The sequence below is a fragment of the Drosophila subpulchrella genome, unplaced genomic scaffold, assembly GCF_014743375.2.
Source record: "Drosophila subpulchrella strain 33 F10 #4 breed RU33 unplaced genomic scaffold, RU_Dsub_v1.1 Primary Assembly Seq24, whole genome shotgun sequence".
NCBI lineage: Eukaryota > Metazoa > Arthropoda > Insecta > Diptera > Drosophilidae > Drosophila > Drosophila subpulchrella.
In genome coordinates this window covers 1,260,735-1,274,345 of record NW_023665550.1, presented here as the reverse complement: position 1 = coordinate 1,274,345, position 13,611 = coordinate 1,260,735, and the positions used below count along the sequence as shown (strand labels likewise).

Sequence of the window (13,611 nt, the reverse complement as noted above, 5' to 3'; positions counted from 1 at the left end):
ATGTAAATCTTAAACTCAAAAAATGTCGTTCTTTTTTTAAGAACATTGCGTGACCTTTTTTTTAACAACTCATGCAGCAATAATAAAACATTTTTATACCCGTTACTCGTAGAGTAAAAGGGTATACTAGATTCGTCGGAAAGTATGTAACAGGCAGAAGGAAGCGTTTCCGACCCCATAAAGTATATATATTCTTGATCAGGATCACTAGCCGAGTCGATCTAGCCATGTCCGTCTGTCCGTCTGTCTGTCCGTCCGGATGAACGCTGAGATCTCGGAAACTATTAGAGCTAGGCTATTGAGATTTGGCGTGCAGATTCCTGAGCTTCTTACGCAGCGCAAGTTTGTTTTAGTAGACTGCCACGCCCACTCTAACGCCCACAAACCGCCCAAAACTGTGGCTCCTACAGTTTTGATGCTAGATAGAAAATTTTAACTGAAATGTATTAGTCTTGTCAATACCTACCGATTAACCCAAAAAAATTTTGCTACGCCCACTCTAACGCCCACAAACCTCCCAAGAAAAAAAGCTATGACGTCAGAGCCAGACAATGCGAAATGTTTTTACGCGTGTATGTGTGTGTATGTAAATAGTTGCCGGCAGAACTTAGCGGCAAAGAAAAAAAGTGCGCGGCTAACTTATTCTATTGAATAATGTATTGCAAAACACAACGCTTAAATCAGTCTTCCGCCGGTAGGTGGCGCATTTAAATCTCGCTTTGCTGCTTGCATATCTCCATTTCCCTTTGGTCCCTTAAGCTGAGTAACGGGTATCTGATAGTCGAGGTACTCGACTATACCGTTCTCCCTTGTTGTAGTTACTATGGCTGCTACGTAATAATATTTTCGAACCCTGCTAAATACATGAACTCTTATTTTGAAAATAGTAAACCAAATTTTTTTTTGTTGATTTTTCATAGTTTTTATACCCGTTACTCGTACAGTAAAAGGGAATACTAGATTCGTCGGAAAGTATGTAACAGGCAGAAGGAAGCGTTTCCGACACCATGAAGTATATATATTCTTGATCAGGATCACTTGCCGAGTCGATCTAGCCATGCCCGTCTGTCCGTATGAACGCTGAGATCTCGGAAACTATAAAAGCTACAATACTAGGATACCACTCTAACGCCCACAAACCGCCCAAACCTGTGGCGCCCACAATTTTCATGCTAGATACAAAATTTTAACTGAAATGTATTTGTCTCGTCAATACCTATCGATTGATCTAAAAAATTTGCCACGCCCACCTAACGGCCATATCGCCTAAGTCTGTCTACCGCTGGTAGGTTGCGCATTTCAATCTCGCTTTGCTGCTTGCATATCTCCATTTCCCTTTGGTCCCTTTAGCTGAGTAACAGGTATCTGATAGTCGAGGTATTCGACAATAGACGTTTTTCCTTGTTTGTTGTGTATTTTCTTCTATTCTTCTTTCTTTTATTTTTGCCGCAAGGCTTTTAATTGTTTCCATAAGCAAGCGTTTAGACCATCTGACTCTCAAACCTAATAAATTGTTAATTTATTATCATAAATTACCTAATTATTAGGTAATGTACGGCCCAAATGTTCAAAATTTGACTAAAATAATTTGGTTCTGGCTTACCTAAATTTTAGGTAATGTATTGGTTTTTGGCCACATGATTATTTAGGTCATGTTTCCAAAATTTGAGCTCATGTTTTTAGCTAATTTTGTTTTCTGGGTGCTACAATTCTCTTGTTATGACGATCGGTTAAGCCACTCGTGAGATGACAAACTGCTGGGAGAAAGCACGGGCCGGCGATAAAATAGAAAATTGAGCAATATAGCCATTAATGACCATCTCTTTCTCTTTTGCAGCTATCCGTTAATCAACATACCGTTGCCCGGGACAATACCCACCAAGATTGTAGTACCTTACGAGGCTGGGTATGGATCTCCCACGGCCTACAACCACAGTGGCTCCACGTTTGCACCACCCGCTCCCGGCGAACCCTTGCCCGTCGGACCCGCTAGTCTTTACAATGGAAGTGCCACGAACCGCAGTGTGCCTCCCCTGCTACCGTGGGCGCAAAGCAGACCCCCTTTTTTTTTTGTCCAGCAGATTACGCTGCGAGCAAGTGTTCTCCCGTGGACAGAGGGAATGCAGCTGATGGATGCGTTCCGTGCGCCGCTTTACGAAGTTTTTAAGTTGCTCGAAATTGTGCGCAATCACCAAAGCAACGAAAAGTGAGTAAATAAAACGAGACTTCCAGTATCTGAAAACACTAATAGACTCGATTATTCCGCCGCAGCCAGCGAACCCTGGAGCACAACTGCTTGCATGTAGAGAACGTAAAGCGCGGGACCCACGGGCAGCAGATCTTTCCCGAGTACGGCTGCCTGCTTCTCTCGCCCGCCAACATGTGGACACAGAACGCCCAGAATTTCACCCGAGACACAAACATTCTTAACACGATATTTCAGTACCATGTAAGTAGACACCAATATGGCGTTTGCTTCCAAGTAAGCCAATCCGTTTTTCCACACCCCGGTTTTCATGTTTTAAAGAAAAAACAAGGAACAACGCTATAGTCGAGTACCTCGACTATCAGATACCCGTTACTCAGCTAAAGGGACCAAAGGGAAATGGAGATATGCAAGCAGCAAAGCGTGATTGAAATGCGCCTTTTGGATCAATCGATAGGTATTGACGAGACCAATACATTTCAGTTAAAATTTTATCTAGCATGAAAATTGTGGGCGCCACAAGTTTAGGCGGTTTGTGGGCGTTAGGCTGCGGAATCTAAATCTGAGATCCCAATTCTCTATCTTTAATAGTTTCCGAGATATCCACGTTCATATTTACCATTATTTGATGTTTGGGAGCGGTTTGTGGGCGATAAAGTAGACGTGGCAAACTTTTTTTTGGGTCAATCGATAGGTATTGATAAGAACAATACATTTCAGTTAAAATCTCTATTTTAGCATCAAAACTGTAGGAGCCACAGTTTTGGGCGGTTAGTGGGCGTTAGAGTGGGCGTGGCGCACTGCTGAAACAAACTTGCGCTGCGTAAGAAGATCAGGAATCTGCACGCCTAGCGTGGTCTTATAGTTTCCGAGATCTCAGCGTTTATCCGGATGGACGGACAGACGGACATGGCTAGATCGACTCGGCTAGTGATCCTGATCAAGAATATATATACTTTATGGGGTCGGAAACGCTTCCTTCTGCCTGTTACATACTTTCCGACGAATCTAGTATACCCTTCTTACGCAGCGCAAGTTTGTTTCAGTAGAGTGCCACGCCCACTCTAACGCCCACAAACTGCCCAAAACTGTGGCTCCTACAGTTTTGATGCTAGAGTAAAAATTTTAGCTGAAATGAATTGTTCTCATCAATACCTATCGATTGACCCAAAAAAAGTTTGCCACGCCCACTTTAACGCCCACAAACTTAAAAAAATCGTAAGTATGAACGCGGATATCTCGGAAACTATCAAAGATAGAGAATTGGGATTTCAGATTCAGATTCCGTAGCATTGTACGCAGCGCGAGTTTGTTATTTGAATATACCACGCCCACTCTAACGCCCACAAACCGCCGAAACCTGTGGCGTGCACAATTTTCATGCTAGATAAAAAATTTTAACTGAAGTGTATTGGTCTCGTCAATACCTATCGATTGATCCAAAAATAATGTTGCCACGCCACGTTGAACGCCCATAACGCTTAAGTCTGTCAACCGCCGGTAGGTGGCGCATTTCATCTCGCTTTGCTGCTTGCATATCTCCATTTCCCTTTGGTCCCTTTATCTGAGTAACGGGTATCTGATAGTCGAGGTACTCGACTTTAGCGTTCTTCCTTGTTTCATTTTAAGAAGTCCCCCGAAATCTTTTTTTTTCGTATTGGAGCATCCGATTTTGACAGTTGAGGTGTCATTCAACGCGTATTTTAAGTGAGAATACAATTAGGTTGATAGCGGGGGTATTTGTTCCAACAGGGCCCAACAGATCTAATTTTCTAAATTTTCACTTTTACACTTTAACCGCTCTTTTTCTCAAACCAATTGTTTTTTAAAGTATGTAACAGGTAGAAGGCGGCTTTTCCGACCCTTTAAAGTATATATGTTCTTGATCAGTCGATCTAGCCATGTCCGTCTGACTATCTTAAGTATCCTCACCTTAGCTAAGTAACGGGTATATGATATTCGATTATATTTTATAATAAGTGTCCCTTATGATATTGTTCAGTATTAAAGTTATTTGAAAAAAGTCGAACGGATATCAAAACAAGGAAGAACGCTATAGTCGAGTACCTCGACTATCAGATACCCGTTACTCAGCTTAAGGGACCAAAGGGAAATGGAGATATGCAAGCAGCAAAGCGAGATTTAAATACGCCACCTACCGGCGGTAGACAGATTTAGGCGTTCTGGGCGTTAGAGTGGGCGTGGCAAATTTGTTTTTGGATCAATCGATAGGTATTGACGAGATCAATACATTTCAGTTAAAATTTTTCATCTAGCATAACAATTGTGGGCGCCACAGGCTTGGGCGGTTTGTGGGCGTTATAGTGGGCGTGGCATATTCGCGTGACAAAATTGCGCTGCGTAAAAAGCTACAGAATCTAAATCTGAGATCCCGATTCTCTATCTTTAATAGTTTCCGAGATATCCACGTTCATACTTACGATTTTTTGAAGTTTGTGGGCGTTAAAGTGGGCGTGGCAAACTTTGGGTCAATCGATAGGTATAGATAAGAACAACACATTTCAGTTAAAATTTTTATTCTAGCATCAAAACTGTAGGAGCCACAGTTTTGGGCGGTTTGTGGGCGTTAGAGTGGGCGTGGCACTCTACTGAAACAAACTTGCGCTGCGTAAGGAGATCAGGAATCTGCACGTCAAATCTCAATAGCCTAGCTCTCATAGTTTCCGAGATCTCAGCGTTCATCCGGACTGACAGACAGACGGACATTGCTGGATCGACTCGGCTAGTGATCCTGATCAAGAATATATATACTTTATGGGGTCGGAAACGCTTCCTTTTGCCTGTTACATACTTTCCGACGAATCTAGTATACCCTTTTACTCTACGAGTAACGGGTATAATTATTGTCATTACATAATTTTTTACAACTTTAAGGAGAAATGTCAAAAGAGACCGAAAAAATAATACGACGACTTGCGTTTTCTTTAAAAAAAACAATATATATGGAAAAATTTCCAAGTTTAAAAAGAAAAAAAAGAAAAAAATATATTGGATGGAAATCGGTCGGTTAGATTGGTTTGGTTTGGGATTAACGTCATTAAAAATTACATAAACTTTGAGGGGCAATACAGAAAAGCCTAGTGCTGACCCATTTTTCCATCAGAAAATTTTAGATCACGAAGCATAAAGGATCTAATGTGGTTCAAAACTAAACTAAAAAATGCGCCTATCAAAAGAGTTAATACTAAGAGCATTATGTAATATTTTAGAGAACAAATTTTAAAAACACGCACTGAAAAAAATTCTTTTCTAAATGCGGAAGATACAAGCGGATTAGGATCCTCAAGACACGAGTAATTTGTACAACTTAAACGAATTGGAATTAAGTAAGACAAAGTTAAAAGGAAAACTGTTGATAGTTACAGGTTATTCCTTGCCCAAGCTGAATATAAAATACGTTTTAAATTATCCTTAGAGCAAGAAAATCCGGTCAGGATCACCGTCAGGATAGCAAAGACTTAGTTCGAAAGTGTTTTTGAAGCAACGTAAAGTTAATTGTGTACTAACTTGATCATAACTCAACCAAAATTGCTGTCAGTCCTAAACGCCTCAAATCGTTTTGGGATTAGTTTGGAAATAGTTAATTAGTTTCGATTAATAAATTAGTCGATCTTGTCATGTTCGTATGAACGCTCTGATATCGGAAACGATAAAAGCTTCAATACTGGGATTAGGCATGTAGATTCTAGAGATTCCGGCGCAGCGCAAGTTTTTTTCGTCAGGGTGCCACTCCCACTCTGGCGCCCACATTTTTCATGCTAGAAAAAATGTTAACTGAAATGTATTGGTTTAGTCAATACCTATCGATTGGTATAAAAAAGTTTGCCACGCCCATTCTAACGCCCACAAACCTCGCAAGAACCTCAGAGCCAGACAATGAAACATGTATTTAAATAAATAGTTGCAAGCCGAACTGCGCGGCAAAGCAAACTTTTAAACAAAGCTGTTAGACCAAATATTTTATTGAACAACTAATGCAAATATTTAGATTTAAGTTTATGCTCATAATAAACATTAATATAATGTTTTGGCCTATTTTCTGCATTTCCCTCTCTTTCTTGGCGCTGCCAGAAACATAAGCATGTGCGAAGAAATGAGATCGAAAAGCGCTGCTGGCGCAAGAGAGCGGAGTGCGCGGCTAAATTTTTCTATTGAATAATTAAGAATTTAAACAATTTGTCCCTTTGTCTCCCCAATCTTAAAAAAATAAACTCGAAACCAATTGTAACTATCGAATTTCGATCAGGTAAATGTAAAATTTAAATGGCCGAACAACAGTTGATAAATGTCTATGTACTACTTGGAACACGGAAGTTTAATGTAATGGCTGAGACTGAACCGCACACTGACCCGCCAACGCGGTCATCAAAAATTCCCTGATCTACTCTAGAAAATATCTAATTTGACTTCATTACACTAAACTTCCGTGGTGAACTAGTGTGACATATAATATGGTGATCAGCCATTTTTATCTGCATGGGATGCTACTGAGCGCTTGGCACTGTTCATGTGTGCTGGCCATGTTGAGCACCCTTGGGTACGAGCAACTAAAGTGCTTTATTTCGAGCTACTTTGACTTTTGTCAAAACTTATAGAGAAACCTAAAACAGCGATTTGATTCATACAAACCCGCAAAACAAAGGGACATAAACTTTAATTTTGAAAAGTCTTACAGTGGGGCGAAAAAGCCAAAAGCCTGTCCTAAAGCCTTTATTGGACATTGTTAAAGGCAATAAAAGCTGTATAAGATGAATTTTTTTAGAAAGGTTTTTTAATACAGGAAAGAAAAATCAGTTACATACAGATTTCTGGGTTTCAAAATTTTTTTTAATTTAAATGGATTTTTGAAAAAAGTTTTTAAAATAGGTAAAATTTAATTTATAGCTACCATATATTGGACATTGTTAATTTAAAGGGGTAAAACTCGGGTCTTTTTATATATTTGTTTTATAAAATTGTTGGTATTTAACAATTTAACTGTAATTTTAGAATTTTTTTAAATCAGTCAATTTTTTTAAACTGTTTTGAAAACAAACGTAGGAATATTGCATATTTTCAACAAAAAACGGGTACGAATCGATAACTTGATATCATTTTCAGGTTATACCTACACAGAGAAAATAAAACACCAAAACGTTTTATTAATCGGGTATGTTTTTGCCACGCCCTCTTTAACGCCCACAAACTTAAAAAAATCGTAAATATGAACGCGAATAATTCGGAAATTATCAAATGTAGAGAATTGGGATTTCAGATTTAGATTCCGTACCCTTGAGCGCAGCGCAAGTTTGTCACGCGAATATGCCACGCCCACTCCTGTGGCGCCCACAATTTTCATGCTAGATAAAAAATTTGGTAATACTCTAGCTTACGGTCCTCACCACCAAAATTCGCCAAAAAATTATCATCGACGGACCGTGAATTCTTAAGAATTTACATGAATAAATAAAGACGCGGTCTGCCATGGTTCTCTTGTAATCGAATTTCAAAGTTACGTGTTTTGCTATAAAAATAAAGAAGCCTTTTCTACGATTTTAAGTGTTTTGCTATAAAAACATAAGGGCTTTTTACCCCTTGTCAAAAGAATCAAATATCCTCGATGGACCGCGATTCCTTAAGAATGCCCGTGACCATCGATGACCAACTTTTTAAAGCGAGAACTGACTCTATGCTTATTGTGCCATTGGCGAAGCTTGTCATTTAACAAACAACTATTTTGCAAAACTGGGGGTACGTGAATAGTTTCTACACCTAATTCCTCTGTTTCTAAAACTTCTATATGATTATTAAAATCTGCTGTATTGAATGCCCAACTATCAGACACTTTTTGGCTTTTTTTTTGGCATTTCTCCTTCTCTTTAACTAATTGACATATGTGCCTGTTGCTGCTCATGGGTGAAAATCACATATTATTAGGTATTTTACTTGCACAACATATGTGGTGGTACTTACCTGTTGACGATGCACAATAAGAAAATTAATTATGGTAGCGACTTTGGGTAGTAATGGCAATCCGTTACGACTAACATTGCGCCAACCGATATCGAATAATCGATTGCAATAAAAACATTTCGCTAATATTATTTTTGTTTATTTATATTTATATATAATTGGGTACTTACATATTTATTTTAAATATTTAAGCACCAATAAAATCCGCTGTTATGGAATGGAAAAAAACTTTTTGCTGCTGAACCACCGCTGTTGTAAATATTGCTGCAGCTAAATTGCCCATTATTAAGTATAAATAAAATAAATAAATTTCTATCTTTTATTATTTTATTTTATCTTATTATTAATTTTTGTATTTATTTTTTATTTTATTAATTCAACTTGTTTTTATATGAACAAAATTTGTTTTTTGTATAAACAAAATTAAGATGTATTCGTTACTCTCCTATAACTCTTTTTCACTTGTAAAAAATACACAAGCCACTTATTGACCCTTAAGGGACCACTCAGTGGTTTTCAAAGAACAAACTAATTTCAAAGTACAAACTTATTTTGTTATTCTCAAATTGAAATTTCATTCCTTTTAGAAAATAGATTCCAAATAGATTCACGGCTTTCCCTCACTCCTTTCCACTACATTATTTTTAATAAAATTAATATAATTATTAACTAGCACCAGTTTAAAAACCAAAAATATCTTTAACAGCAAGTCTTGCAGAAATTGTAAGATTTTGAATTTAAAAGATAAGAGTTCAATAAAATATTTGCATTGAGGAACAGGTCCTTGGGGAAACCACAAAGAAACGCTCCAAAACCTCTACCTCTCTGATAGTGTGGAAACGAGGAATGTTTTAAATTTAGTTTAAGTAGTAAGACAAAAGCAAGTCAAAAGTAAAGGATTATATATTGATTTATTTACGAAATTTTCGCAGACGAATCTGCGGGCATTCTTTCTTATAAAGTAAATCAATATGTTTTTTTTTCCAGAACCTGCAGAAGTCAAAGGTTTCCGCCGCAGAAATGTTGTTCGGCCTACCCATGCAGGACACTGGCTTCAAGCGCTATCCGTTGCGCGCTCGGTCACGGATCATACAGTATGCATTGACCTTGATCCTCAAGAACAACGACATGGAATACCTTGAGACTCTTAAGGAGAAGCTGCAGCGACACTACCCGCCGCTGCCACTGAGACCGTCGGCGAGTAGGTCGCTGAAAGAACCATCGACAATTACTTACATATTTTACCCGGGAGAGTACCGAATGTGGGAACTGGTGCCCTACACGGTGGCCTTCATGCTAGTGTTCGCGTACGTCTACTTCTCTGTCCGTAAAATTGACGTTTTTCGCTCTCGGCTTTTGCTGGCTCTATGCAGCGTAATCACAACGGCTGGAAGCTTGGCCATGTCCCTTGGCTTGTGCTTCTTTTTCGGACTGACCATCTCACTGCAGTCAAAAGACATATTTCCCTATCTGGTAATCCTGGTGGGACTGGAAAACAGTTTGGTGATTACAAAGAGCGTGGTGTCAATCGACGAAACGTTCGACGTGAAGATCCGCGTAGCACAGGCCCTAAGCAAGGAGGGCTGGCATATTTCCAAGACGCTGCTAACGGAGATTACAATTTTGACTATTGGCCTCGCCACTTTCGTTCCAGTCATCCAGGAGTTCTGTATCTTCGCCATAGTCGGCTTGCTTTCAGACTTCATGCTACAAATGCTCCTCTTTTCCACCATCTTGGCAATGAACATTAAGCGGGCCGAATATACAACAGAGGCGAAGCACCTCCCTAAGATGCTGCTGAGCTGCACTCAGGGGGCGGGTCGACAGGATTTCCGCTTCTTTGGTGCCACCCCATCGATGCCGCCCTTTGTCCCCGGCACATTCCAACGATCACAGTCGCATCCAAAGCTCTGCTTTGCAGATGCGTCATCTGTCAATGATCGGACAAGCTTGGTCAACGCCCACTCCCCGCAAGAACAGCGAATCCCCAAGCGCATCAAAATTGTAAACTTTTGGGCTCGCACCCGCTTTTTTCAGCGGGCTTTCATGATCTGGATGATTGTGTGGATATGCTCTATAGTGTATAACTCGGGATGCCTGGAACAGTTGTTCAGTATGGAGAGTAACGGCACGATGACTGCAACCTTTGAACTCCATCGACGCCTACAGGCAGGGCGTGGAGCCGTCAGCAGCTTTTTCGAGGGATGGCAGGCGGATCAGCAGCGGCCTACAAGTGCTCCCGGCGGCAGTGGCATTTCCACTACTTTACAAGGTACACTCGCAAAAGATATTAATGAGACGGCCGAGGATGTGCAACGACTACGCTACCCAAACTTTGACCTAAACTACTTCCTCTCGAACTTCCACTGGTCTACGATCATGAAACAGTACAACATATCACTCAGTGGGCACTACGTAACCTTACTGCCAACCATTCGGCTTAGCCATGCCATTGCGCCCGAGCTAGCGACATTGTTACGCAACCCGCAGGAGCAACTGCAACAGAATTTCCAGTGGAAGGCCTTGGCCGCTGCGCTCGATCCCCTCGACTTTAACGACGATGACGAGCGCCGCGATTCCCCAATGGTAATGGGTGGCGGAATGCCGTTGGTTCCTAAGAGCCCCATGGAAATATTCTTCGCCATCCTTCTCTGCTGCATTAGCATCTTCGTGCTGTGCTACACAATGGTGGTCTTCTACCGCTGCATCTGTACCAGGAACTACGCCGAGTGGCGTTCTAGCTGGCATGAATCCGAAGCGCCTTATAAGCAGACTGAGCAAATTCTCGAGGGTGTGCCAACTCAAATAGCTGGACACAAGCATCGCATTGAGTGTCTCGTCTCCGACGGTGCCTACATCATAAGCTGCTGCCTTAAAGGCCAAATCCGTGTGTGGGATGCACGCAGTGGTGAGCAGCTAACCAGCATCGCCCGCTCCGACATCCAGATCTCTCATCTACGACCGGATGGACAGACGCTGGTGCGGAAACTGGCCGTGTCACCTGTATGGTGTCTGGACTACTTCGACAATCTCATTGCAGTAGGCTGCGCTAATGGACGCGTAGAGTTGTGGGAATCCCCTGCCGGTTTACTTAAGTGTGCATACCAGGAAGACGCCAAGAGAAACCAAGGAATAACGCATATCCACTTGAATGGCGACCGAGTGATTGTGGCTCGTCTGAGTGGTCGGCTGGATTTCTATCGCTTGGAGACGTATTATAAAGGGAAGCAGATAGACTGGGGTTTTACCTCGGCCTACAGGCGCAGTACGTCAACATTGATCTTCTTTTAAAATATTCTTTTACATTAAAACTTTTTCTCTTTCAGCTCACGTAAGAACAGGATCTACTGGAAGCCTGGGACTGATGATGCATCAGCAGCGGTGCCAGCAGGATACCGCTCAGAAGACAACTAAGGAGGAAATGAAAATCACATTGGAGGGCGTGCGACTGGCCCATCAGCAACCTATCACCTGCATGCAGGTCGTTAACGACATGGTCTTTACCGGCAGCCAGGACCACACTCTTAAGGTGGTTCCGAAAAATGTATATTGAAATAACTTTGCTCACTTTAACTTGTCTTCAAAGGTTTATTGTCTAAACAAGTCGGATGCGGAGTATACGCTTCACGGACATTGTGGGCCCGTGACCTGCCTCTTCTTGGACCGCTGGCAACCATGCACCGGCGGCTCCGGTTCCCAGGACGGTCTGCTCTGTGTTTGGGATCTGTTTACTGGTGCCTGCATGTATAACATCCAAGCCCACGACGGTGCCGTTAGCTGCCTGGCCTGCGCCCCTAGCTATGTGATATCGCTCGGCACGGACGAGCGAATCTGCGTGTGGGAACGATTTCAGGGAAATTTGCTGACTACTATAAACATCTCCAACGCGTACTCCAGTCTGCTGATGCTAACACCGTCACTGTTGGTGACCAGCAAAATGGGTAAGCTTTACTCATGGGTTGCTTCTTGACTAGGCGTGTAATTGATTCTGTGAATAATATTGCAGGATCTCTTATTGTTTGGGATGTGCGCACTGGGCAGCCGGCTCGCGAGGTCAAGCTGGACTTTGCCAATTTGCAGCTGTGCCCCAAAATTATGATGCTTGCCTGCGATTCGGTAGTTTGCGACTACGGAAATGAGATCCGCGTCGTCCGCTTCCCTATCGTGGCTGACAAGTGCCACTAAAGTGCAAAAAATGAATTTAACGTCGCCTACTAGCACCTATGATTAAGTTGACTCTCGGCTCTCCACAGCCTTGAAGCTATTGACGCATTCACTAAGTTATACATACATACACTGATATGTCTCGCAGAAAATACTATTTAAGCAATTAAGCCCAATTAACACTAATGATTTTGTATACTCATATGAGTTATAAAGAAATGTCTATGCGACCTGGAAACTTAAAAACCTATAGAAATTGGACAAGAACTTGTAATCTTAAAAATATTTTTTAAGTCGGCTTTATTGACTCTTGTATATAAATTAAATTATTAATATTCTCAAATTGATTGCGTTTGTATCATATTTATGTATTTTTTTAAGTTTCTAGATCCAATTTGTTTAAAACTCCGAAAAGTTGTGCATTACTCTTTGCTAGGAACTATCTTTTGAAATTTGACCCTAAGTTAACAGCTAAGCGCTGAAGCTTTGAAATGTTAAGGATATACTCCAGCGACAGAATGACATTTTGTCTTTCATTTGTGTGAGTAGATTCCACAGTTGATCCAAATTATTTTTGTGGTAGCAGAGACCGAGCATAGCTATTCTCTATGTCCGCTTAATGGGAAGCTACCGACCTCTAATATATTCCCTATGCCCGCTTAATGGAAAGCTGCCGACTGCTGATAGATGTAAACTAAACAAATATGATACACACATATATATTTTCGCGTAATTATATTATCTACAGTGTCTTAAAACGCCTAAGCATAACATAAAATGACTAAATAACTTAGATACTATATTTAATCACTAACGTTTAATTTTCTATACGAAAAGTAAAACTTACAAATATATATTGATTGCACACATGTTAGAAGGTACCATTTTTATACCCTTTACTCGTGGAGTAAAAGGGTATACTAGATTGGAAAGTATGTAACAGGTAGAAGGATGCGGGTTCGAGTAAGGTGACGATAGGGTGAGGTGACGAACTCGACAAAATCCCATGTGTGACGTCACGAAAAAAAATTCCAGATAATTGTTGTCGATTTCTCCTATCGTGCCGACAATGTACTAACTATGTTATTAATAATTCGCTTAATTTTTTTTTGAGATAATTTTGACTAAAAAGGCGGAGCAAAAAGTAAAAAACCATATTCAATTTCAGCAGCGCCTGAGCAAAGACATGTGGAAATCCAGTCAGATAAATATATGCAAGTATTAACAAGATCTTCAGCAACAGTTCTTGGTACTTTGTGTTTTTTTTC

General features: G+C 40.8%; 1 protein-coding gene across 1 annotated transcript in view; it reads left to right on the top strand.

Annotated features, from left to right (window-relative positions):
• Positions 1–13,212, top strand: part of LOC119559437 (sterol regulatory element-binding protein cleavage-activating protein) — a 45,799-nt gene extending 32,587 nt beyond the window's left edge. Inside the window, exons 2-7 of the mRNA XM_037872536.1 lie at positions 1,838–2,206; positions 2,272–2,449; positions 9,167–11,444; positions 11,506–11,708; positions 11,766–12,120; positions 12,186–13,212. Of these exons, the coding sequence (XP_037728464.1) occupies positions 1,838–2,206; positions 2,272–2,449; positions 9,167–11,444; positions 11,506–11,708; positions 11,766–12,120; positions 12,186–12,364 (3,562 nt within the window). The 3' untranslated portion in view covers positions 12,365–13,212. The remainder of the gene's footprint in view (positions 1–1,837; positions 2,207–2,271; positions 2,450–9,166; positions 11,445–11,505; positions 11,709–11,765; positions 12,121–12,185) is intronic.
• Positions 13,213–13,611: the final 399 nt, after the last annotated feature.